Here is a 27,627-nt window from a genome sequence, read left to right as displayed (position 1 = left end):
CAAGGTTTCTCCCATTCCTAAATAGTGTTTGGTGCAGTTTTTATTTTGTAAAATTTTGCTTACATTATTGTGGGGACTTAAAAGTTTTTCCTACACACCCTGTATTTGGGCAATATACGTATTTTTCGGCATGTACAAAGTGGCAAAAGTTATATCGTGAAGAAGAGATTTATTGCTAAAAGAAATGACGCTTTTAAAGAGTTTATTTCTCCAATCACTGAGGTGTGAATACAAGAAAACAGACAAATTTCATTTTAAAAACTAGTTTATTGTTATTTTTTCCACACTTTTGTTTTACTAGTGAATTAAATCTAGGTTAAATTAAGTCCATCTTCAGCCTAGAAAAAAATAAAAACAAAAATGTATTATGTAAAGAAATAACAATAACGATGATGATGATGATGATGATGCTGCTGCTGATGATGATGACGATGATGATGATGATGATAATGATAATATTAATTTGGATGATGATAAATACCTTTATTTATCGTTGTAGTTAGAGTCGCAACTGGGAAGAGGGAAAGTGGCTGGCTTTTACCCACTTCGGAGACTGTAAAGGAGTATATTACGAGTAAAAGAAGGTGGGATCCTTTGGGTAGGCAGATGGACATCGATCGTGCTCACGCATAAGTGCAATTTTGGGTACTTTTTCAGGGTAACGTAACTTTTGTTAGATAATTTACATCTAAAAGAGTATTTGCTAGACTGACTTAAGAAAAGGCACTTGTTCATCGGCACAATTAATTTCCATCTCCTCTCCAAATGATGCCATAATCCCTTACTCGTCTTCCAGTAGTTCAGTTCTGTAATGTGTAATTCAATAGCTTGGCAATCAAAGCGTCGAGCTCGGGGTAACGATCAGTCATCGACTTATCTGGGTCGACCTGTACCCGGGAACTCCTGTTTTGAAGTCCTACATGGTAACGGCTCAATCACCCTGCCTCACCTTTGTAAGTTTCGTTGTAAGATTTCTGACTTGATTCCTAACATGATTTCGGAATAATCGACCTTAATTAAAATGAATGTGTGTGCATTACCACCGTGACCAAGTCCACGCCCACGTCAAACACCCTCCATGTCATCGTCCTGGGCATCCTGGGCATTGTGCAGGATTCCGTGTCGGATTCCATCTTCCTGGTCCTGGATTCCATCCCGGATTCCATCGCCCTGGCCATGGATTCCAGCGTCCTCGTCCTGGATTCCATCCTGGATTCCACCTAGGATTCCATCCCCTTATCCCTTGAATCTCGTCATAAGCGATATCTAGAAGAATAATTGAAAAAAAAAAAAAACAAATTTGTAAGGGGTTGGATTTTTTAACGGTTTTGAGATTTTAATAACAGTTCTGAGTTAAACGACCTTTGAAGGCCTCTCCATATCATTCCTAAAGACGACTATATTTTTTTATTCAATGCCGAGGAAGAACGTCCTCTCAGCCATTATGTGAGACACGCCATTGAATTTGCTATAAAAGTAGTTATCGTCCCTGCGCTGTTTTCTTTTGTAAGTTAAAATAATGCGAAAATATCCAACACCTAAAACCCAAAGTTGATAATATACCCACTTACCATTTCCATCTTCATTGTCATTAGTAGCAAGATAATTTATAATTTAAGAAAAATGTGCACAAACGATATTGTTTATTAATCTTTGCAAAAAAGGGCCAAAGGGCGCTCCCATTTGCCAGAATTGGTTGACAAATTAGGCACGTTTGAATTTGCTCGAGCGGGGAAAAAATCGTAAACTTTTGCTAGCTAGAACTTGGGGACATCTTACCTTTTTATCAGCATTTTTGACTAACTACTTTCTTCAGAGCAGTTCTTGTCGAATCTCTTTTACAAGGTTTTTATGTAAAGAAAAAAAATTAAACTAATAATAACCTTAAGCTTAGCGAGTTGTTAGCATAAACAAATTCAATTCATATCAAAGACACTAAAACTTAACATCTGCGCTTGCTACATCGTCGAGAACATCGTCTAAGAAATAACAGAACTTAACAATAACAGAAGAAAGAACATAAATACAGGTTAATGTTATTCATAGGAACAACAAACAAGCCTCAATAGTAACCAGTAAACTGTTTTTCTCTTCTTATACAGTAAACATTGTAACAAATATCGCTCGAGATTTATTAACATTTAAAAGCCCGCATTGGATAGATATTACACAATAAATAGCCGATGATTATGTCCGTTTTATAGACTACTTTCACATATTTCAGCCCCACCCTTCCCGTAACCTTTTTCATTTTTTTTTTTTTTTGCATCCACTAAAATGTTACGAGTTACAACATTGAATTGGGCTGAATGGTGTTTGAAAAAAAAAAGTGATTTGATTGTAGTTGAGCCCACTGAAATGTTTCCCTGGTTTACATGTTAAGTACTGCGATGGAAGGAAGCATTTGTCTCCTCTGGTCCTTCTTGTCGTGATGTTCAAATATAGCTTGCAGCTCCTGTTTAGATTTCGAGTGTGAACTGATAAAAAAATATTGATCTATTAAATATTCAGTTGAAATTGAGATCAGTTACTCATAACGCAATTAAAAAGAGGCCCACTTGTCGATTTCGTCCGCCATTAGCGTTGAACTTCCATCCCAAGTTCATGTAATTCAATTTTTCTAGATTTTCTTTTACGCTTTCACAATTAGTCCCCTTATTTCACTTATTCTAACCTAAAGACATGATGTAAACCTACCCACTTCCTTTGACTCATCACCAGGATCTCCTAAGAATGTAATATAAGAATAAATCATAAGCATAACTTATCTGACACGTAGTGCTTATTTTTTGGAATTCTTTTCTCGGTTTTTTTTATGTCCTTACACTTTCTTTACTTTAGTTAAATATTGAAAGTTTTGCGAACATTTTTAAGTGAGTGCTTTCCCCCAGAACAACAAGAAAATGAAAGAAAATATTGTATTTTTCACGGATTAAGCTTTCGATGACGAACGAATGGGCAGCGGGTAATCGCGAGCGGATTAGATAGCTCCATTCTTCCGGCTCGGATAGCGAATCACAACGAAGGATTGGACTCATCTTGCCCGCTCGCTGAGCCAGCCAATAAAATAAGAAGGCTTATAGTAATAATAACCTTTGCTTGAACAGCATAACAAAAATTATGTCAAACAAGTCAACTAAAAAAAGTATAGCTTTACCTGCTTTGTCTACGCCGTCTTCAAGGTCATCATCTAAGGGAGACAAGAAAAATGATATATTTTCAACAGATTATGTTTTGGATAACAAAAGCTCTTATGCGTGACTTAAAAAAAAACATGGGCAAATAAGCAGGCCATTCATTCATTTGTTTTTTCTGTTGATTAGGCATTAAATATCTGATCAAACCCCATACAAATGTCAATCACGTACACTAAAATCACGAAAAGGCATTTCCCTTCTCGCACTATATCTCCCTCAAAATCGTCTGAAAAAACAAAGATGAATATTTCAAAGGTATCGATCATAAGTATTCCATGCTTATCGATCGAAATTAAAATCAGTTAAATATAACTCTGAAAAGGCGATCAAATTACCTGCATTGTCATTGTCATTGTCATTGGCCTTGTCATCTTTTGAATCCTCTGAACAAGAACATTGGAAGATTTAGTGATTGAGTGAGTGATTGGTTCTCATTTTTTTAAATGTAGCCGTTTCATAAGTTACCATCTAACTTCTTAACTCTTTACAAGAAAGCGGAATTGAAAGGACAGTTAAATTAATAACACTTGGTACAATGTGTTTAAAATAGATTAAAATTTGTAAAAATAAATAATTGTATCCTATATGATTATCTTATAAAAAAGGAATTAATGATTCTACTTCGTAAACTGTATTCTGCTGTTATTTAGTTCGCAACAGCAGAATACAGTTTATGAAGTAGAATCCATATGAAAATTAGCCATGTTGAATTTTTCGTGTTGAGCCAATGACGTCACTTCCTGTAATTTGAGCCTTAACTTCCGGAACAAGGCCAAGTAATGGCGGCCGTAAAATCTCGAATAAAAAGCTAAAAAAAAAATACTTCCAATCGCCGTAAAGGATTAAAAATTTGGTAATATGAGTAAGAAGGTCATATTCTACACGGAAATACAAAAAGACGGAAAATGAAATTTTCGTTCCAGGGGCACTTTAAATTGAAGAAAGGTATATCAGTTTTCAACACGTCACAAGTCTGGCACAAGGAAAATTCTGAATCTTGATTAACATGAAACTCATGACATTCAATATACTTATCGTACATAGACGCACCTACACCATTTTTCCTTCCTCCATTTTTCTTAATATGTTTTTTTTTGTTTTTTATTAAATTGCCATTCAGGAAATCATGTTAATTGTCCCGTGCTTGCGAGATGTTGGGCAACGACACATTTTTGTTATTTATTTTACGGACAGGATTTAGTTTGCGATCTTTCTACCTTTATTCACATTAATGGAGATAAACACTGTTAAAGAGTAACTTTGTCTTGTGTGTCATTACTTTAAATGCACAAAGTAATCTTACCATTTGCTGCTAGACGAACAGGTGCGACTGCGTTCCCTTCAATTGCATCCTCTGAAAAAGTAAACAATAAAGTAGAATGTTGGCTGTCCGATGATTCGTTTGCTTGGTTCCTATTCCTTCCTCTTAAGAAACTGGCACTGTTTAACAATTATTCACCGTAGTGGAGGTGAATAGTGGTGGATATTTACCACTTCAATGGACACGTAGGTGAATAACTGTTTTAGTATATACCACCCAAGACAAAACAAAATAATTTACCGAAGCGAAAGCGAAACGGAAAGCCATTTCGTTTCTCCTCGGCTGCTCGGAAGTGAATATCATTTGGCTAATCACCACCGAATAAACCAATCAGAAAGTGTGAAAAGTACTTTTCACTTGTGTGGCATATGCTTAAAATCGATATGTCGTGCTAAACAAACTCGCACATGTGCCATAGAAGTAACTCCCGATTTTAACCGCCTTTAAGAGTCTAGCTAATCAATATATCTAAATCCGTAGATTCCCTCCAGACAACAGAGATATCCTTCTCTTTTTAGTTGAAAACTAAATTTAGAAATGCAGCGCTGAGAAAAGTTAAGCAGTGCTGCCGATGATGGTAAATGGGCGTGATAAAAGAAAAAAAAACCTTTTATGTTTAATTTTTTACTAATTGTTTAAGGACAAAAAAAGGTAACATATGAAAAGATGTGGAACTGAAATCAATATCTTTGGACTGATAAACTAGACTACTAACGCAAAATTTCTTAACTTACCGTCTGCTAAAACTGGCAAACCTGTATAAAAGTATATAAGGCGAAAATTAGCAAAACAAATATTGGAAAACGGACAAAGTCTGGTTCCTATGATTAAAACTAAAATTAAATGCACACCTTCAATGAATCCTACAGCACTTGCTGCTAGCAGAAAAACTGTCATAAACTTAATTCTTATATCCATGTCTTTGACCGCAGAGTTGCACTCTGAGCACAACTAGTTCGCGTTCCCCCTTTAAGAGTTTTCTTTTGAACTCTTGCGCCAATACCAACCACAGCAAGTCAAGAGGTTATATCAGTTACATACTTTAAATTGTCAAGTAGGATTCATTTTGGGACTTCCGAGAGAATATTATTTGTTTCCCTCAGTGCCTCTTCAAATCGGCAATCGACAAATGACATCAATATCAATATCCCCTTTAACAGGAATTTGGATCTGAAGAGGAAATTGTTTTCTATGACCATGAAAGTGTAGTCTCCAATAACACCTCCATAGTGATGTTCAATTTTCGAACAAATTTTAATCGGGTGCTAAGCAGTTTGCGAAAAATAAAGTGTATATACCCCTAAAGATATTCGTAAAGTGAACGCACGTAAACTAGACCGGAGGCCTATATGACTTCAAACATAAGTGCTCTAAAAATATCCTGGTGTAAACAATAGACATTAATTTGCCCCCAAAAATAGCGATATTAACACAAGTAATTGTGACAAATATAGCAAATCTTTCTAAAACAGGACAACACAATCACTTAAGAAAGAGGCACTGGAAAATATCGTAGCCTTTTATTAAATTGTCACGCAGAAGTGTTGCTAGTCTTTGCTTAAGAAAAATGAATAAATAAATAAATAGATTCTGTCATCTTTTTCGATATTAATGCAAGTCATTGTGGCAAATATAGCAGATCTTTCTGGAACAGGATAACGTAATCAGTAAATAGACAGGCACTGGATAATGTCTTAAACTTTCAATGAATTGTCACGTAAAAATGTTAACAAAAACAATTATTTATAACTAAGTTTTGTCATCTTTTTGAAACATAATTAGTAACAAATTTCACAAAACTGCTTAAATATATTCATATTTGTGTATACTGAAAGCTCCTTTAATAAAAAAATAAAACAATAAACTTAAATTTAATTATATCGTCTAATAGATACGTTAAAAAAAGATAGAGGATATTAAAAGGCGGCACAAAGATAGGGTTTCTATTTTTGAGTGATAAAAACAATAGAAAGATTAAGAATCGCGTTTACGGCAAACGGCAAACGGCAAACGTGAGATTCGCGTTTATGCTTTCTTGAAATAAAGAATACAAAGATGGAAATAGGGCATACTAATTCTGACCTTTGTTGCTAACGCAAAACTACTCGATTTAACAGAGAAACTGAAAACAGCAAGCGGCAAATATAGGATAAACATCGTCACGTGGTCATATCTCACGTTTGCCGTTTGCCGTAAACGTCATTCTTAACCTCTCTAATAAGCGTTTCAGCAGCTTTCAGCATCCTCCAGACGTACGTCATGTGAGTCATACGCCATCAGACAGCCCCCTACAGAACACTGTCATTCAAGGATCAGAATTATCCTGGCGTGGTTCACAGACAACTTTGCAACCTTGGGAGAAAGGTCAATGACGATTTGCAGCCAATTTTGACTAGAAAAACGATCATTGACTACTTCAGATATAAGGAATTAAGACCCCCTGTTGTTAATTGACGGAGAGTTGTTTACGAATTTACATGTGATTTGTGCGATGCAAATTATATACATGTACAACGGTTACACTTGCCGCCACCTCCTTCAACGTGCAGAGGAACATTCCGTAATCAGTAAACACTTCAAAGAAAAACACAGTTTGAGACTGACGTACGAGCGTAGGAATTTCAAAATTCTTAAGACATAAAAGCAAGTTAAAATGCTTGATTTTTATATCTTAAAGCCACTACGAAATTTTCTTTTTACAGTACAGTATTATATAGAGAAATTAATCGCTCGACATTTTTTTACCAACTGTTTGCACAAACAACTGTGAAAAAGCAGGAAATGTTGTCACCTAACTAATGAGGTTATGGAAAATGCGCCACTTGGTTCCCGGATGTAGTTTCGTATGAATTTTACGAGTGGCGTATTTTCCAGGGGAACACTCGTGTCTATATAATAAAATATTCATCAATCATTTGATATCGTTAAATGCGAACAATAGCAAAATGTCCTCAAAAGATATTTCATCAGTTTTCCTGGTTATCACCGACCATCTTTTCGTAATATTTTTAGTAATATCTGCAGAGTTTAGTTGCCTTGACATTAGGATAATTTTAAATCGCGATTACCATCATAAGAGCTTAATATGAAGTCGACACTTATCCAAATTTTTGTGCCAACGAGTTGTCAACTGAAGTTTGTTTGCATGATTATTTATATCTAGAAGATTTGAATTAAGTGTTGGGTTCCTTCAGTTGAATTAGTGCATGTTCAAATTTAAACTATTTTATATTTGAAAAGGGGAAAGCAAACAAAAAAGTTCTATCGTATCGAAGGAGGCATTCTTTTATGCTCCACTGAGAAACCTCTTATCTAAAATAAGCGTCCATGTTCAGTCATTTCAGATCTTTTTTTATTTTTAAGTATTTTATACGAGTGTCTTTTATGATATATCACAGAAAAAAACAACGGCCAACACTAACAACAATGGTGATGATGAAAATGATGATGATGATGACAACGAATATTATGAACAATATTCTTCGAACGATCACACTAACAAAAATATCAAACATTCATACATATTTATTTAACGAGCACACTCTGTATATGTAAAACATATATGAATATTTTTAGTGGTTTATTGAAATTTGGACCTAGCTATCTTTAAAAAGAGTGGAAAAAATAATTTCACGCTTTTTCAGAACTTTTTTTTTAAATCTTTACTGTATAATATCCATATACGGTTTCCCTCCCGTTCTTACCATATAACCTTGATCCCATCAATTTCCTGCGATACCAAGCCATTCAGACCACTATTGGCTAGCCACTGAACTGTGTGTTGTTTAAAATTAATACCAGCAGATTCACTAGCAACCTTTGTGGCATTATCAGTGTCAAAACGAGGGATTCCTGAAAAGGGTTCCCCTCAACTGATATAAAATCAGTCGGTAAAAGGGAAAAATTGTGTGTTGTTGGATCAGGGAGGTTGTAATTTCAAAGGAAAAAATATTAAAGTAAAACAACTAGTTAAAGGTCAAAGATAAATTAAGAGGGTGATTACTGTAAAGCAGTATTCCCTAGCTCAATAAAGGCTAATAAAATAAACCCAATCTCTATGGATGAACACAAAATGATATTAAGTCATTGTTAAGGTGACTCGACCCAGTTATTTTTTGGCTGTACCATCCTATTTTGAAGCTCTCTGGTATCCCCACCTTTACTTTTATCGTAAGTCTAACACATATAATGGATAACATATAGATCAATCTACAATACAGCAAAAACAAAAAAAACAAAAAAAAAAATGTAAAAATGATAAGCAAACTTTACACGATTATATCTAATAAACTATGAGATTTATTCCTTTATTTTGGGCATCTTTATAACACATGGGTCCTTGCAAATCAGCAAAAAGCTTTAGGGCCTTGTAAATGCGCACAATTTCGAGCAATGCAAACATATAGATGAGAAGATGCAACTGTAATCAAAATGTAAAACGATTGGATCGCAATACGTTTAATAGCAGAAGATTGAAACTTTGAAATATGATCGTAGCAAATCCCCATGAGTCAACAAAACTATAAAAACTTAAAGAAAACCCACATGTTATTTATTGGGACAAAATATATGCTGTGAGGGAACGAAAAAATCAGGATAAACTGATACTCACATAGCTTGTAAAGAAGTGGTTAGTTTGAGTCTAATAAATGAACTGTATAACGGGAGGAAAAAAAAAACCTTCCTGTGTTTTTTCTTGGGCCGTGGCGTCATCATAAATTGCAAAAAAGAGGGAAATTTAAAAATGACGCCAGCAAGTAGCAGTTGCCAATCAGGTGCCAATGCAAAGTGCGAAAGGTTTACTGTATAGTTATGGAAATTTCTGGCATTGTCTCGAAAATTTGTTGTGTAGAACTTTCAACATGTAGTCAATTAATTGGCATTTTTCTTTCTCAGTCTGGCTGGCATCTGTGGCATAATTTCTCCAAAACCCATTCCTTTAGCACTTGTAGCTTGAGGAGAAATAGATGGGAACCATCAGGGAAATAGAGAGCCTGGATTAAAAAAATGTATATAAAGTTTTCTTTTGTTGTCCCTGCCATTAGCGCTTAAAATCAAATCGCAATAAAGGATTTGGCTTTAACGTAAGATCAAAATATTTATTATATATTTATTGATTATTTAAGAGCTTTCTTGAATGAATATACAGAAAAAAACAGACAGAAAGTTCATAAGAAAAAGGCAAGCCCGTGTTCACTTCTTCATGTTCACTTCCTCTGATATTCGCTTCGAGGAAATCTACACGATGCCGCGATCATCGAGTAAGTTTTAGAAGAACTGATTTGCCAGAAATGCGCAGGATTTTCAGATATTTCGCGGTTCGAAAAATCTGTTGAGAAAGTCTTTTGCAAGGCTGTTAGGTAAAAAAAGAGCTTTTAAATCTTCATGAAAAATACATTTCAGTGCAAATTTACAGTCAAGCAAGTAATAGTTACCTTACACGTTTAAAGAAGCGCGCGGGTATTTCCAAAAAAAGTCTGCTCTTCGGATAATATGATAGAAACGGAATGTGAACAATTCTGTGCTACATATTCCCGGGCTGGCTATTGTAGCTCTTTGAAGGAAATTTGGTTTTCCGGGCTAAAAAATAAATCTTTGTCATCTGTGGGATGAAAACCCACGACATCTGGATAGATCACGAGAGCTTCAACTGAGCTACGAGGTCAGCTTGGAGCTGGTCGTGGGAATTAACTCATTTTATTCGCTGCAATGAGGATATTTAATTAGTATTCGGATAATATCAAATCTTTCATCGCTTTGCTTTCAAAAGCTCTTCAATTTCTTCATTTTAAGCCATCACGCAATCCTTTGGAGTCCTTGAAGGAGGATTTCTCTGTTTTAAACGTCCCGAATTCGGCCTTTTCTCTCGACGTTTGGACAGGTAATAACGAGTTTTATAGCTCGGACTCTCTCTGTGTATTTGTCGAGGGCAGACGTCTTCATTACCCATTTATTCCGTGCTCACCGTGTCAGGCAAAGTCGGAATTTAATCCTGTATCAGAACTGTATATTTAAACTGTAAAATTACAAGGATGGCCGACTGAAGAGAAAATTATAAAATGACCCTTTACCCTGGCCATTATCTGATGAGTCAAATCCGGTTAAACCAATCCTTTATCGATCATCTGTATTGTCATTGATATTAAGCCACTGACAAGTCATTGACTACTTACTGATGTGCGTAGGATATTATGCGATATCACATGAACTTTGTACTTTCCACGGAGAAACACAACACATTTTCGTTGCAATTGGAAGATTTCTTCTTATTCTTTTCACAGTCGCACTCATCAGAGGATTGCTCTTTTCACAGTTTGAAGTACAGACAAGACGTCTCTTCATCCTAATTAAGGTGCCCTTGATACCGGAGAGACAGTAAGCTGTCAGTAAACGAGGTTTTAGCGAAGTTACTTGCACACTAGTGAATATGGAAGCAATGTACGTACGCAACATCTAAGGGAAGGACAGACAAAATAATCTGGGGCCTCAATCTGTTCCACCGAGACGAGTCACTACGTTTTTTTACAGAGTTAATATTTTTTCGCGCCTAAATCCCGACTTGAAGAAATGGCAGGGAGCTAAGGAAGAATTATAGAAACATAAATTAGGTCATCTGGAAAGCATAATCACAATATTCAGAAACTAAAAGGTTAAACAAATGTATAATGTCTAAAATGAGATGAAGTGAACGATGGTTGTCTAATAAACAAAACTATATGTAAAATCGTGATTGTCCTTTTCCTTTTTCATCCTGGATTCTATTACTTCAGTGTAAGTAACTTTCCAAGCAAAACCCCCTTCAAATGTTTTACTCGGTATTGTTTTCAAGCGAGTGTTTTTTAGAGGAAGTCACACAAATGTAAAAAGTTTTTTCAAAGGAACTATTGGACGTTAAAATTCCAAATTCCCATTCACAAAATTTTCGACAATACCATTGTAAATTTGTGAAATTTAACTCGTCTTCGCCTGGTGAGTGTAAACATGCATTATTCAAGTAGCTACAGTTTTGTTTTTTCGGAACCCAAAATTAAAAAAAGAAAAGATTTTTCCTTGAGTACTATGCAATCTTTTGCGGTCACGAGCAAAATTCAATTGAAGAGTTTACTTTGTCCTTTTTTTGGATTTTGCCGATTACGCAAGGTTCCAATTTTCTATGGCCAGCAGAATGCATTATGTTTATGATGTCTGTTAGTAATATCGTGTGAGAGGTAGGATAAATGAAATATTTATCGACCATTTGATATTGAAGAGTCATCCTGTTTTCCACCGGCCACCTTTTCCTGTTTTTTTTTTATATTCCGAGTTTAGTTGCCTTGACATCGGGATATTTTTAAAGCACGAGTAGAAGCGTAAGAGTTTAAACTAGTTGTGTCTATTAGGAGACGAAGGTCACCAATACTGATGCTTGTGCCAACGAGTTGTGAACTTTGTCTGATTATTTACAGCTACATCTTGAAAACTTACTCTCGAACTGAATTGACCAAAGAATTAAGTTCCTCTAGTAGAATCAATGCACGACCAAATTAAAGAATATTCATTTTATGATATACCTCAGAAAAACAAAATGAACAACAACAGGAAGAATAATGATGATGACCATAATACTCAAAGCGATGTCAAGTCATTGACGAGTATTGGCTCGTCCCTGAATTGTCTATATAATTTGCATCCTGCCGACGATATCATGGAAACTTTGAAATCTTTGTCTTTCCGAAACAAATTTATTGCAATATTATAGCGAAACAAACCAAAATTTCGAAAGCAATGTGCTCAGCACCTAAAGAAAAAACAGAACGAAATTTCAGGGCAATATCTGCTGAACAACAGTCGTTACTATTTTTGGTATATATTTACGGAGTTCAATTTTTTCAACCCGTTCGGATATTTTGGAAGTGCTTTTCGCAAATGCTATTTTCCTTATCTGCCGATGAGTGTTGAAAGGTAAACTGAAATATCAATAACTACTTCACGTATCGAGTATAAAGGAGGGATGGAGGCTATACGTGTTAGTGGCAAATTTTGATGGAAAAAAGATAATCCACACTTAGAGGAAGGACAGAGAGAGTGATGAACAGTCTATTTTTGTTTAGCTCCCCTCAAAAGTAACTCGAAACAATTACCCTACAACCAATTTTGTCTGTTTATCTTTTTTAACGTTGCCCCTATTAGTTTCCTGTTTCTAACTATGTAAGAATCTACCCCCTTCCCTTGAAAAAAAATCCAAGCCAAGCCGAACAAATATGATGAATTCTCCCAAACAGCTTTTAGAAGTGAAGTTACATCCCTTTGCCAGAACTTTGATAACCAGCCATCTTGATTATATTATATTTGCCTCTTTAAAATGTGATTAGAGTAGTGCATAAAAGATTAACTAAAACACTGTTTATTTTCAGTTCTACTATGGTGACCCTAAGAAGTTGTAAAGCAGTAGGAAATGCGCAAACTTGAGAGGGAAACTTATCCGGACACCAACTCGCAAACTTGGCGTAAACTTGATCTTAGAAACTTGCGTTCTCGCATTCAAAACTCTTAAACTCAGCCGAATATATTACATAATATTGTCTACTACTACTTAGTAGTAGCAGTAGTAGTAGCAGTAGTAGTAGTAGTAGTAGTAGTAGTAGTAGTAGTAGTAGTAGTAGTAGTAGTAGTAGTAGTAGTAGTAGTAGTAGTAGTAGTAGTAGTTGTAGTAGTGGTGGTGGTGGGGGTGGTGGTGGTGGTAGTAGTAGTAGTAGTAGTAGTAGTAAATTGAAACCAAACTTCGGACTTCAAATGGATTTTACAAGATCTGTGAAAACGCTTTAGTACGGTAGGTCTTGTTTCGAGTGTTTTAATACGCCTTTAACAGCAGTTTAAATGATCTGATCATTTGGGATGAAATTCTTTATCTTCTACAGTTTGCTTCGCAAAGTCCTTTATCCCAGCAAACGCTTTCAATCGAAACGAAGTGTATGCGAAAATTAAATGCGTGTTTGCGCACACCAAAGAACATGTCAAGCGTTTTAGTTTTTTTTTTTTTTTTTTTTTTTTTCACTTGTTTTACTTTGAAAAGAAAAACTAGTTTATTTTAATAAAAGTTTGGGCTGGATAGTTTGGGCTTTTCTGTTGCTCGGCAATTTTCATGTTTTTTTTTTTTCGAAAAGGGACGTGCACATTTAAGCTTCTCTAAATTTGATATAAGCTTGTGCGGCCAATTGTAGTTATTGACGTTTTAAACAAATATTATGGGACAATTTTGAGAAATGAAGTCATTCTAAATTTGGTGTTTAGTTGGTTTTCAAAATTGGTCACAGTTTTCCTTATAATGCAAAGAATCAAATATAGTTCACATGTGTGTTTTTTTTTTTTTTTTTTTTTTTTTGCCATTTGTATTAGGTGCATGGAATAGCCCTTTTCACGGTTGATTTTTCTCATTTGTATTACAATGTTGTCCAACGTGGATGCGAGGCAATTTCGGGCTAAAACTACAAAATAGCCCGAAATTGCCTCACATACATGCTAGATTTCATTGTAATTTAAATTAGCAGAGCTAACCGTGAAAAGGGCTATTAGAATGTTAACTTGAGGTAAGCGAATGTGCAAACTGGACCGTTAGACAGTTTTTGTCGAAATTAATCAGAAATGGAAAAAGAGGAGAACAAGAAAATGTAGAATTTTTTAAACTAAAATGCAAGTATTACAAGACGCTTAATACTTACTTACATACTTACAATCATGGATAAGTAAACTGCGTTCGATCCCTAGTGAAATAATATTTTTTTTCTATATGATCATCTTGTTTTCATATCGTTTCAAAATATTCAATAGTTTTTCGTCACGTGTTTAACTGTATTTACATGAATAATATACCTGGGAGGGGGTGGGGATGTTGCACGCGGCGAATTTGAAACTGAATTGCTTTTTCAATATTGGAAAAAACACTCTCGAAAAAATGATGTGGTCTATAAGAGTTCTTAGACTTTGATGTTACCATGACAACTAATTTTAGACAGGCATTATTTTTTCAGAAAATAGAAAAGCCCTTTTTTAGAGGAAGAAAAATCACTTTTCTTCGCGTAATTTTTCGTTATTATATTGGTTTTGGTTACTTTTCGGTCAATTCCGTCGCTTTCCTGAAGTACTGGGAAAATCCAGAAATTCAAAAGGATCGGGATTTAGCAAACATGAACTTCTCTCCACGTTATATGACGTCATAACTTCGCGTTGCAGACCTCAAAGAAGACAGAATTTGAATGTAATATTATGACTCTGGGTTTCACTGCCATAGCGTTTATACTTGGAAGGTTATGGAGGGGGGTATGGAGAAAAATAAGTCCCTCCTAGACCCAGAGGAATGGAGTAATGTGCATTTTCTAGCATACAGCCAATCGTCTTACCACACATTCTTCAATCTTATAAACATGATCATCACCGATTGCGTTCCATAGTTTAGCAATTTATTTAACAGTTTTTCCTAACGTTTTAATTTGTAGGTTCTATAGTTTCACTTCTAGCTGTCGTAATAAACTACCGCGAAAACGTCCTCCCAGAATAAAGAAAAAAAAAAAGACCTGAGTGAAAGAAAGCCAGTCATATCCTCTCTTGCTCATTTATACCTATCTGATTTTAAGATTATAATATTTAAACTGGTATCTTGAACTTTTTTTCTCATTTATTTTTCTTAGTATCAGTGTAATTTTACTGAAGATATTGTACCGCTTTCAAGGTTTCTCCCATTTCTACATAGTATTTGGTGCATTTTTTTTAGTAAAATTTTACTTATGTTATTGTGGGAATTTTAAAGTATTTTGCGCAAGATATGTACTTTTTTTTTTTTGGCAAGTTCAACGCGAAAAACGTTTTATCGTGATGAAGAGATTTATTGCTTAAAGCTATGGTGCTTTTGATGAGTTTATTTCGGCAATCACTGAGGTAAGAATACATGAAAACAGACAAATTTCATTTAAAATACTCAGTTTATTATTATTTGCTCTGCACTTTTGTTTTGCTAGTGAAATAAATGCAGGTAAAATTAAGTCCATCTTCAGCCTAGGAAAATAATAAAAACAAAAATGTATTAACAATAACGATGATGATGATGATGATGATGATGATGATGATGTTGTTGTTTTACGTTGTATTGTATGTGGTACGAAATGGGCCCGAGGTATTAAACTTCATAAATAAATGTTTGTATTGAACGTAACATGGTTAAGAATCCCAACTGGGAAGAGGGTAAGCAGCTCGCGTTTACCCACCTCGGAGATTGTAAATAAGTCCATTACGAGTAAGAGAACGTGGGATCCTTTTGATAGACAGATGGACATCGTGCTCACGAATAAGTGCAATTTTGGGCACTTTTTCGTGGTAATGTAACATTTCGTAGATAGTTTACATCTAAAAGAGTGTTTGCCAGACTGACCCGAGGAAACGCACTTGTTTATCGGCACAATTTTCATCCCCTCTCCAAACAATGCCATAAACCCTTACTCGTCTTCCCGTAGTTTCTGTAGCGTGCAACTTAATAGCGTGGCAATCAAAGCATCGAGCTTGGGATACCGAACAGTCATCGACCTATCTGGGTCCTGTGCCCAGGAACTCTTCAATCACCCTGCCTCACCATTGTAATTTTCCTTGTAAGATTTCTGACTTGATTTCAAACATGATTAAGAATCATCGACCTTGATTAAAATGAATGTGTGTGCATTACCACCGTGTCTAAGTCCACGCCCACGTCAAGCACTCTCCATGTCATCGTCCTGGGCATCCTGGGCATCGTGCAAGTACTCGTCGCCGATAACATCGCCGTCGACATCTCGGGCATCGTCGGCGTCCTGGACTCCATCTTGGATTCCATAGTCCTAAAAAAAAATGGTAAACCCATACTAGCCTGAACTTTAGGACATCTTATCTTTTTTATCAGCATTTTTGACAAATTACTTTGTTTAGAGCAATTCTTGTCGAATCCCTTTTACAAGTTTGTATATTAAAAAAAATTGAACTGATAATAACATTAATCTTAGCGAGCTGTTAGCTTAAAGAAACTTCAATTCATATCAAAAACGCTAAAATTTAACATACTGTCGGGAACATCGTCTAAGGAGAGTAAACAAGTTGATCGAACTTAAACAAATTCTGTGTATTTATTCAGTAAAACAATAAAGAATATTAATACAGGTTAACGTTATTCATTGGAACAACAAACAAGTCAATAGTAACCACTGTATTTCTCGTCGTATAAACTCTACACATTGTAACGAATATCGCTCGCGAGAGTTTATTAAGATTTAATTGCGCGCATTGGATAGATATCACATAATAAATAGCCAATGAGACGAAAGACGTCAAGTTGGTTAAAACCATCCCAATCCAACAAACTCAAGTGGAATAAACTGTTTTGCTAAAAAATAAATAAATAAATTTATAAATAATTAGATAAATAAACAGATAAAGCAACGTAGATCTTCACGATATTATTTTTCCTGAACGACCAGAACAGGATTAAACAACCGCTTCTTTTCGGACATGGTACAATAATGACTAATACCCCAATGTTTTTGAGGGAATCAAAATAGTGGAGTTAGATTATCCAGTAATACAATCTTTAATAAAGATTTATATCATAAGATCCACAAAGATTTCTCATTTTGCTTCTGCGATTAGTTCTTTTAAAGTGATCAATGTCTATGTTACTCATGTGCGACACTAAAGCTTAATTCCTGATTTCTCTGCATCTTTCCCAGTTAAAATTGCTTGAACTTTGAGTCAAACCTGCGCATGATTTTTCTGGAAGGCAGAGAAGGTGCAATTAACAGGGCAGCGATGAAAATGAGGTTAAACAATACCGTCACGGTGTCTCTTTAGGTAAATAAATATCGCCTCGCTGATTTGACGAAGTCTGATTGAGTGAAAGGTGTGTGACGCAAAGAAACGTTTACCCCTCTGCTCTCCATGGCATCCCATTATTACCTGTCTTTTCAGTTCAGACCTCAAATATCAAATAGCAGAATATCGATTTGTCAAGTATTCCCCAATTATCTACATTGTAATCAATTTAGTAGAATCATTTATTTGTGTCACCTGCTTTGCCTGCGGCATCTTCGGTATCGCCGCCTGCAAAAGATAAGAAAAATTATAAAATTTAATCAGATTATGTCCGTTTTGTAGACTACTTTCACATACTTTAGCCCCACCCCTGTTGCACCCTCTATCATTGTTTTTGCATCCTCAAAAAAGGTTACGGGTTACAACATTGAATTGGGCTGAATGGTGTTTGAAAAAAAAAAAATGATTCGATTGTAGCTTAGCCCACTGAAATGTTTCCCTGGTTTACAAGTTAAGTATTGCGATGGAAGGAAGCATTCACGGATTAAGCTTTCGATGACGAACGAATGGGCAGCGGGTAATAGCTAGCGGATTAGATAGCTCCATTCTTCCTGCTCGGATAGCGAATCACAACGATAGATTGGACCCATCTTTCTTTACCTGCTTTGCCTACGCTGTCTTCAAGGTCATCAGCTAATAAAGACAAGGAAAATGTGACGTTTTCAACAGATTATGTTTTGTATAACAAGAAAAGAATCGCTAATGCGTGACTTACAAAAAATGGGCAAATAAGCAGGCTATTCATTATTATTTTGGCTGTTGATTAGGCATTAAACACTCGATCAAACCACATAAAAATGTCAATCAAGTACACTAAAATCACTAACAGGCATTTGCCTTCTCGCACTATATCACCCTAAAAATCGTCTGAGAAGACAAAGATGAGTATTTCAAAGGTATCGATCATAAGTATTCCATGCTTATAGATCAAAATTAAAATCAGTTGAATATAACACTAAAGAGGCGATCAAATTACCTGCATCGTCATTGTCATTGTCATTGTCATTGTCACTGTCCTGGACATCTTCCGAATCCTCTAAACAGGACATCGCGCAGAATGCCTGGACATCATGAATAATTCATAGCCACTGAAGCGGCAAATTCGAATGCGATCGCCCTTTGAAGAGCTATAAATTAGAGAAGAATGGGCCAAAACTAGGCAACTAGAGGTCACAAAATTCACTTTCCCGAGTCTCAGAAATACTAATCTCAATGTTCACGCACTGCTTCTTGAAAATCAAGGATTAGGCTACAATTTGCACTAAAAAAGAATGAAATTGAGAAAGTAGAAGTTTTATGGTTTTCCACTTGATTATACAGTAAATTTTGCAAATTTTCGTATAGACAGTCATTTTGGAGAACTGTTTTAGGAAAACTAATGTACCTACTAGACTTTCACGCATGGCAAATGGTAGACGAGTCTTTCCTTGAAAAGAATCCGTTTTAATTTCGAAAATTGGTCACGAGGAACCTTTATGTTTTTCAGTTTGAAAATTGTTGGTCGTAGTTTTATTTGAAAATGGCGCGTTCAGAGCTGGCGAGCTATTGTTTTCAGCCCAGACATGAATAACAATACATGTCAAATGAAACAATGCCTATTGTTGAAAACCACTCTGCATGAAAAAAATATTCTCAACTACCGCGAATTTTAAAATTGCTTTATGCATCAGCTGTTTTACTCACGATCTACGGACAAAACAAAGATGACAGCGTGCGCGACCAAAAAATACAATAGTGATCGGGAGCTGTTTTTAGAGCTCTTCGAAAACCCGCTCTGTCCGTTGTTAATCCACATCGTGCCGCCATACGTTAATGTTATAAACTGTGCTTACGATTTTCAACTGAACGGAGAAGGTATATGGAAATCATTGTGGAGGGACGTTTGCGGGAAACCGGCCAATTTGTTCGACCATCCTTTCCTTCGCCTACAAATTAGAGGAATCTGGTCGCGAGCGCGAATGTTCTATTTAAAGCTTCTCTTTTTTCGCAACAAAGAAAAGGCACGCGCGCGCGAGTTTTTTCGAGCATAAGCTACTCAAGATTCAGGCGCGACAAGTATACTCACTTTGTTTGAAAATCGACATTTAAGTTTTCGTAGGTTCGAATGCCTGCGAAGGCGCCACATTTGTTGCCGTGGGTTTGGCGATAGGTAAGACTTGCCCTATTCACAATTAGTATAAAGCAGGCCAAACAGTCTTTCAAAAAATTCGATCTGTTATACTATTGAACGTTAATACACTTGCTGCCGGTGCGCACTTATTCAGCCATACTGCAAAGGTGCGATATTAGGAAACAATAGAATGAACAATAGCCTATGTGGCCATTGTCTTTAAGCTCCGACCTGACAAGTTAATGAGCTAAGCGGTATTCCCTGTCGAGCACGGCGCGCGTAGATTTGGACCAATGACAGTCACTCAGTTTACGCTTCACAGCTAATATTACAGATCTATAACTTTTGCCGTGCAGTAAGTAAATGTCCCCAAAACAATAGGCATTCTGCGCGATGAACATATGGAAGATTGAGTAATTGAGTGAGTGAATGATTCATATTTTTAACTGCAGTCGTTTCATAACTTACTATCTAACTTCTTAGCTCTTTACTAGAAAGCGGAATTGAAAGGGCAGTAAAATTAATAACACTAGCCACAATGTGTTTAAGATAGTTTACGATTTGTAAAAAAAAATGTATCCTATAATTAACTTTAAAAAAATAAATTGATATTTACTCTAACTTACAATTAATGCAATAAACCCTAAGAATTATCAACTGTTCGCCAAGGACTGCCTGACAGTGGAGCAACAATTCTTTCAAGTTTCTTCCTGGTATGACTTGTTTTGCTGCCTCGACGTGCAACATAAAATGCTGCAAGAGACAAAATTCGCGGCAGCGACCAAGCACATGTAGATCTCTCACAACTTTTAAGTTGCAGTACGAGATTTTCGCCGCAACAATTTGTTGCATGGAAATATTATCCTAATTGTTATAAGTGCCATGAATTTACCTTCTTTGTCAATGACATCTTCAGCTTCCTCTGACAAAAAAAAAATATATTGAAGTCATACACCCAATGCAAAAATGGCTGATATTTTAATATTTTTTGTCTTTTTTCAAATTAGCCTCACTAGCCTCGTCTAAGGTAAATATTCTTTTGATATTTGAACTCAAGAACGAGGCTAGTGAGGCCAATTTGAATGTAGACAAAATAATATTAAAATGTTAGCCAATTTTGCATTGGGTCTATAATACAAGTACATGCTTTTCCCGATCTTGCCTTTTATTTATTGAATCTTCTAAAACGTTCTGTACTTAGTCACCAGTTCCATCTGCTGATTATAAAGGGTTGAATGCGACCTTAACACAAACTGAATTTTTTAATAAGTCGATCTTGTTTTGAACTTTAGGTATTGACAACTCTCATTTTAGACGGAAATAAATAAATCGTGTTCTCAAATTCTTAAGGGCATCAAAATAATATTTAGAAAAGTGTTCCATTTTCCAAGATCGTTTTCGGGCATTAAAACGGGTATTTGCGTACGATCACACAGTTTAATTTGATTGGACTCTTTAGCTGAGTTTTAAGTTGCAGAAAGTCCCCGAATATACGTGCAACTGTTAGTTTTCCAAAAATCCCACATGGCCTCAATTTGATTTCTTAAATACATAAAAAAAAAAAAAACAAAATAAAAAAAAAAAAAAAGAATTCCCATATATAACAAAACTTTAAATGTCACAGAACTCTACCTCTTTCACGATGAATTGAATAACAGTGTATTAGTTTTCAACACATCACAAGTTTGGTACAAGGAAAATTCTAAAATTAAACATGATGACATTCCATACACTTATCGTACACTCTATCCATAGACGCACCTACACCATTTTTTCTTCCTCCACGTTTCTTATTTATTATTATTTTTTTGTGTCCTTTTAATCACTATTCAGAACATTTCTCCTGCATGGTTAAACTGATATTCTTCTTAAAAAATGACTTTACTTGCACCAGTATTCATATGTATCAGTTGTTAACGCAAGACCCGACCGGTAGAAGGTAATGTATTATGAGTGCGACTATTTTTCTTTTCTTTTCCTTTTTTTTTTTTTTTTTTTTCATGTTTATTGCTTCGTGCTTGTGAGATGTTGGGAAACTACACATTTTTATTTTTTACGGACGAGATTTAGTTTGCGATATTTCTATCTTTATTCACACTAATGGGTCTAAACACAGTTAAAGAGTAAGTTTTGCACGTGTGCCATTACTTTAAATGCAAAAAGTTACTGTAATGTTACCATTTTCTGCTAGACGAACAGGTGCGACTGCGTTCCCTTCAATTGCATCCTCTGAGAAAGTAAAAAGTAAATAAAGTAGAATGTTGAAAGTTGCACCAGTATCTATATGTATCAGTCGTTAACACAGGACCCGACCGGTAGAAGGTAATGTATTATAAGTGCGACTATTTTTTTTGTTTTTTCAATGTTTATTGCCTCGTGCTTGTGAGATGTTGGGTAACTACACATTTTTATATTTTTTTAAATTTTATTTTACGGACGAGGTTTAATTTGCGATCTTTCTACCTTTATTCACACAAATGGGTCTAAACACAGTTAAAGAGTAAGTTTTTCACGTGTGCCATTACTTTAAATGCACAAAGTAATGTTACCATTTTCTGCTAGACGAACAGGTGCGACTGCGTTCCCTTGAATTGCATACTCTGAGAAAGTAAAAACATAAATAAAGTAGAATGTTGGCTGTCTGACGATTCGTTTGCTTAGTTTCTATTCCTTCCTCTTAAGAAACCGGCACTATTTAACAATTATTCACCGAAGTGGAGGTGAATAGTGGTGGATATTGACCACTTCAACCGACACGTAGGTGAATAATTGTTTTAGCATATACTACACAAGAAAAAAACAAAATAAATAAATAAATAAATAAATAAATAAATAAATAGATAAAAACTCCCGAAGCGAAAGTGAAACGAGAAACCAGTCGGTATCTCCTCGACTGCTCGGAGGTGAGTATTACTTGGTAAATCACTTCCGAATAAACCAATCAGAAAGTATGAAGAGTACTATTCTCTTGTGTGGTACGTAAATGCTTAAAATCGATATTTCATGTCAAATAAAGTCGCACATGCGCAATAGAAGTAACTCCTGATTTTAACTGCCCTTAGGGACTAACGGGAATGGAATTTAGTAACTCTGTCCATGCTAATGCCATGTTGAGTTGAACTCATTAGTTTTGGACGCCTATCTATCCATTAGGGGAACTGTGATCAAAGTCAATTTTCCTACAACTTATTATGATCTTTTTGGAATTGATTGGCAAAAAGGCAAAAATTTGCTTATGTTTGAACTTAGAACATTGATTTAACCTACCAAATCCACTTTTGAAGACAAGATAAGAGTCCATCTGTTCAATATATCTAAATTCGTGGATTCTCTCCAGACAACAGAGATATCCAGTTCTCTTTTCATCGGAAAACTAAATTTAAAAATGGTAAATGGGCGCGATGCAAAACTTTTTTGTTTAATTTTACTAATTGTTTAGAGACAAAAAAGATTAACAGGTTAAAAGATTTGTAACTGAAATAATTTTTTTGGATTGGTAAACTAGACTACTAACGCAATGTTTCTTAACTTACCGTCTTCTGAGACTGGCAAACCTGTATAAAAAGTATATGAGGCGAGCATTAGCCAACAAATATTAGAAAACGCACAACGTTTGGTTCCTATAATTAAAACTAAAATATAAATGCATACCTTGAATGAATCCTACAGCACCTACTAGCAGTACAACTGTCATAAACGTAATTCTTGTATCCATGTCTTTGACAGCAGATTTTCACTCTGAGGATAACTTGCTCGCGTTCCCCCTTTAAGAGTTTTCTTTTGAACGCTCGCGCCACTACCAACCGCAGCAGTCCACAGCTTATATCAGTTACATACTTTAAATTGTCAAGTAGGATTCATTTTCTGACTTCTAAGAGGATATTGATGTTCAATTTTCAAACAAATATTTATCGGGTGATACGCAGATTGAGAAAAACAAAGTGAAGATAACCCCAAAGTAAACGTAAACTCAAGACTGGAGGCTTATATGTCCTCAAACACCAGTGCTCTAAAAATGTCCTAGTGTAAACAATAAACATTAATTTGCTTCATAACATATCGATATTAACGCAAGTAATTGTGACAAATATAGCAAATCTTTCTAAAACAGGATAACACAATCGGTTACGAAAGAGGCACTGGAAAATATATTAGCCTTTCATAAAAATGTCACACAAAAGTGTTGCTGATCTTTGCTTAACAAAAATAATTATTTATAAATAAATTTTGTCATCTTTTTGAAACATAATTAATTGCAAATTTCACAAAACCGCTTAAAATATATTCATATTTTGTGTATACTGAAAGCTCCTTTAAGCAAAAAGAATAGGATAAACTTATAGGTTAAAAAAAGATAGAGGATATTAAAGGGCGGCACAAAGATAGCATTTCTATTTTCGAGTGATAAAAATAATATAGCGTTTCAGCAGCTTTCAGCACTCTCCAGCCGTACGTCATGTAAGTCATACGCCATCAGACAGTCCCCTACGGATCACTATGCCATTCAAGTATCAGAATTCTGCTGACGCGTTCACGTGGTTCTTGAGAGAAAGATCAATCACGATTTGCAGCAAATTTTGACTAGAAAACGATCATTGACGACTTGAGATATACGGAATTAAAGCCTCCTATTGTTAACCAACAGAGAGTTGTTTACGGATTTACGTGTGATTTGTCCGATGCAAATTATATATATATATACATATATATAGGTTATACTTGCCGCCACCTCCATCAACGTGCAGAGGAACCTTCCGTAATCGGTAAACAGTTCAAAGACGAACACGGTTTGAGACCGACGGACCTGCGTAGGAATTTCAAAATTCTTAAGAAATAAAAGCAAGTTAAAATGCGTGATTTTTGAAATGCTCTTTATCTTAAAGCCACAACGAAATTTTCCTTTTACAGTACAGTATTATATAAACAAATTTAGCGCTCGCCATTTTTCACCGACTGTCTGCACAAACAACCGTGAAAAAGCAGGAAATGCTCACTAGTTAATGAGGTTATGGAAAATTCGCCACTTGCTTCCCGGATGTTGTTTCGTATGAATTTTACTTAGTGGTGTATTTTCCAGCGAAACACTCGTGTCTATATAATAAAAACATTTATCAATCATTTGATATCAGTTAAATGCTAACAATAGCAAAATGTCCTCAGAAGAGATTTCATCAGATTTCCTGGTTTAATCACCGACAATCTCTTCGTGATATTTTTAGGAATATCTGCCGTGTTTAGTTGCTTTGACATCAGAATAATTTTAAAGCGCAATTATTATAATACTTAATATGAAGTCCACACTTATCCAGATGTTTGTGCCAACAAGTTGTCAACTGAAGTTTGTATGCCGGATTATTTATATCTAGAAGAATTGAATTAAGTGTTGAGTTCCTCTAGTTGAATCAGTTCATGGTCAAATCAAAACTATTTTATATTAGAAAAGGGAAAGCAAACAAAAAGTTCTATCATATCCCAGGAGGCAATCTTTTATGCTCCACTGAGAAACCTCTTACCTCAAATATGCCTCCATGTTCAGTCATTTCAGATTTTTGTTCTTTTTAAGTATTTTATACCAGTGTCTTTTATGATATATCACAAAAAAACAAAGCCAGCACCAACAAGAATGGTGATGATGATGATGATGATGATGATGATGTATCGAATATTAGGAACAATATTCTTCGAACGATCACACTAACAAGAATAGTAAACATTTTTTTATATTTATTTAACGAGCATACGCACTCAGTATACGTTAAACATATATGAATATTTTTAGTGGTGTCAAATTTGGACCTAGCTGTGTTAAAAAAGAGTAGAAAAAAGATATTTTCACGCTTTTTCAATCTTTTTTAAACATTTTTTTGCTGAATTATAATCAGATATGGTTTCTCTCCCGTTTGTACCATATAATCTGTTAACATAGCTAGTAAATTCATGTAATTAAATTCAATTGCGCGCGCGTGCTTTATATCCCCATTGTGCACGCTGATGAAGTAAGCAAACAAATGCGTCAAGAAGACAATTTTCTCCGTGACTGACGGCGGCATTTTTAATTCAAAAACGGGAAAAACTTCAGCAAAAAGTTAAACTACAGATGGCAATCTGCAAACCAGCTGATGAAGAAGATTTGCTTACTTTTTCTTTGGAATTGAAGTATTTAACTCCAAAAAAAAAAAAAAAAACCACTAATAATCAGAAAAACTAACGCAAGGAGATTTCCACGTTTCAATGACATCCTGAAAACAATAGTCTATTGTTCTAAGTCAGTGAATCATCAAGTGACCTCAAACAAAGGAAAACCAAATTCAAGTGAATAATTTAGCACGTATTGAGTCCGATTGGATATTAAAGGACCCTAGTCAGCTTCCTCCATTTTCGATGCCATCGAAATTATTGATATTGCATGGTGAAGCAAAATCGTATTGCTTTACAGTAAGCTGTGTTCCTAAACTGTATGTTTCATTATCTTTAGTAGTTTCACAGTGATTTTGTTCATTTCGACATGCTCCGAATAAAATATAATAGCCAAACTCTTGCATATAAACCAAAACAAAGGTGTGGCTGACAAGGGCCCTTTAAGACTTGGTCTTTACTTTTTAATCAGGAGCATCTCGTATACCAGACAGTTCATCTTTTCTTGTCATTTCCTCAGAACTGCAAAATTCTTGGCTAAGTCAAGGAATCTAGGGCTGGCATCATGATCTTGTTAAAGATCTCTGCAAATGGATGAAGAACGGCGACAGTGTTCTTTAATTCTCTGAAAAAGCTGTGGAGTTGTAAGGCCTATGTATTCTGCATCGCACAGAGGACATAAAAACTGGAAAACCACACTGTGTAGATTGATCAGAGAGGGCTTTTGTTGTTTTACGCCAAGTGCATCACCCAGTTTACGACTACTATAGATGGGCTGTAGAGGTGTTTCGATTCTGTTGCTAAGGTTGTTGAATTGTTTCCTTGAGACTCCCGCAGACTTTTGGTCTTTGAATGGCAGCAGTATCCGCACAGTTTGTTCAACTCGCACCACAAGGGGTGGACTCGAAACATTCGATACCCTGGATTTAATGGAAGATAAGATTGTAGAATCGACTAGCTTGTTCGGAAACTTCAGCTTGGAAAAAAATTGATCTAAGTTATTTACATTCAAGGTCAAAAAGCTCTTTCGTTGATGACAGACGGTATGCACGGTCTACCATTGTTCTAAAAGCGAGGTTTTGTATCTCCGATCAACGTGACTGTGAAAATGCAGAAGTAAGCAAGTATTTGTCGGTTTTCTGTAAACACTGGTACTCAGTTGGCAGCCATTCTTAGTTATCTCCATTCCAAGAAACGGTAATTTATTGTTACGCGCTAACTCCATCATGAAGCTGATCGAGGGATGACATTCATTAAGCGTAGGGAGAAAAAAAATTAAAGAAAGGGATAAAAGAGAACAAGCTGGGCCCGTTTTATTGTGTCTCGCAAAACCATTAATTTCCAGACGCCAATTTCGCTTTCTCAGAGAGAAAACACACTTCTTCGAAACGATAAACTGAAAGAAAAACTGCTAAGGAATACTTGACGGTTTCAACAGCGGAAATCCGATAATTAATTGAGGGTCAAATTGGCGTTTAGGGAAATACTGATTCGATAGGCAGCTTTTTGAAGAATATTTATACTTCGTCCAAAAATCGACTTTTTTCCAAAAGAATACTTGTATATCGTTTAAGAAAAGGGTTAGTCCATGGTTTTTGTCCTAGAATGACCAAATTTTAAAGTCGGCATTTTTTTTCACTTGTTCATGTCTCTAAGGATCTCCGCGTGTCGTAAAACTCCTTTGGGAATAATTTTTCAGTGCAAATTACGCCCTGAAAAAATAATTTTCTTTTAATCTCTCACCCTTGCTTCATCTTTTGTAGGCTATTTCTTTGTCCCTGGTCCTTTAAGAGACCTAAAAAGTGTCTCAGGGGTCACTTTCGGACACACTGATTCGATTGAAAAGAATATGTATTTCGTATAAAAATCGACATTTTTCCAAAGGGGAAGTCCATGGTTTTTGACGAAAAATGACCAAGTCAAAGTCGGATTGTCTCCCTTGTTTGTGTCCCGAGGGATCTCAGAGAGTCATAAAACTCCCATGGGAAGCAATTTTAACT

The 27,627-nt window shown here is 35.5% G+C and overlaps 2 protein-coding genes across 5 annotated transcripts in view; both read right to left on the bottom strand.

Moving 5' to 3' along the window:
- The window catches only part of LOC146488705 (uncharacterized), a 122,817-nt gene extending 99,547 nt beyond the window's left edge, over nucleotides 1–23,270 (bottom strand). The window contains exons 1-4 of one of the 4 annotated variants that reach the window (XM_085112856.1): nucleotides 23,144–23,240; nucleotides 23,026–23,046; nucleotides 22,042–22,092; nucleotides 21,671–21,721 (exon numbers count right to left, since the gene is read on the bottom strand). In XM_085112856.1, the coding sequence (XP_084968982.1) occupies nucleotides 21,671–21,721; nucleotides 22,042–22,092; nucleotides 23,026–23,046; nucleotides 23,144–23,207 (187 nt within the window). In that variant the 5' untranslated portion in view covers nucleotides 23,208–23,240. Of the gene's footprint in view, nucleotides 1–21,670; nucleotides 21,722–22,041; nucleotides 22,093–23,025; nucleotides 23,047–23,143 lie in introns of all 4 variants that reach the window. The other 3 variants (XM_085112871.1, XM_085112864.1, XM_085112880.1) reach the window with 3 other exon arrangements.
- On the bottom strand, nucleotides 248–5,451 carry LOC146488706 (uncharacterized). The gene is made up of 8 exons (XM_085112953.1): nucleotides 5,370–5,451; nucleotides 5,253–5,273; nucleotides 4,501–4,551; nucleotides 3,533–3,580; nucleotides 3,158–3,190; nucleotides 2,698–2,727; nucleotides 1,041–1,266; nucleotides 248–338 (listed from the first exon to the last, which is right to left on the bottom strand). The coding sequence occupies exons 1-7, from the start codon at nucleotides 5,434–5,436 to the stop codon at nucleotides 1,082–1,084; spliced, it is 435 nt and encodes a 144-aa protein (XP_084969079.1). The 5' UTR covers nucleotides 5,437–5,451; the 3' UTR covers nucleotides 248–338; nucleotides 1,041–1,081.
- Nucleotides 23,271–27,627: the final 4,357 nt, after the last annotated feature.

Source organism: Pavona decussata, unplaced genomic scaffold, assembly GCF_977016875.1.
Source record: "Pavona decussata unplaced genomic scaffold, jaPavDecu1.1 SCAFFOLD_8, whole genome shotgun sequence".
In the NCBI taxonomy this organism is placed as follows: domain Eukaryota; kingdom Metazoa; phylum Cnidaria; class Anthozoa; order Scleractinia; family Agariciidae; genus Pavona; species Pavona decussata.
This window is presented reverse-complemented; position numbering and strand designations above follow the sequence as displayed.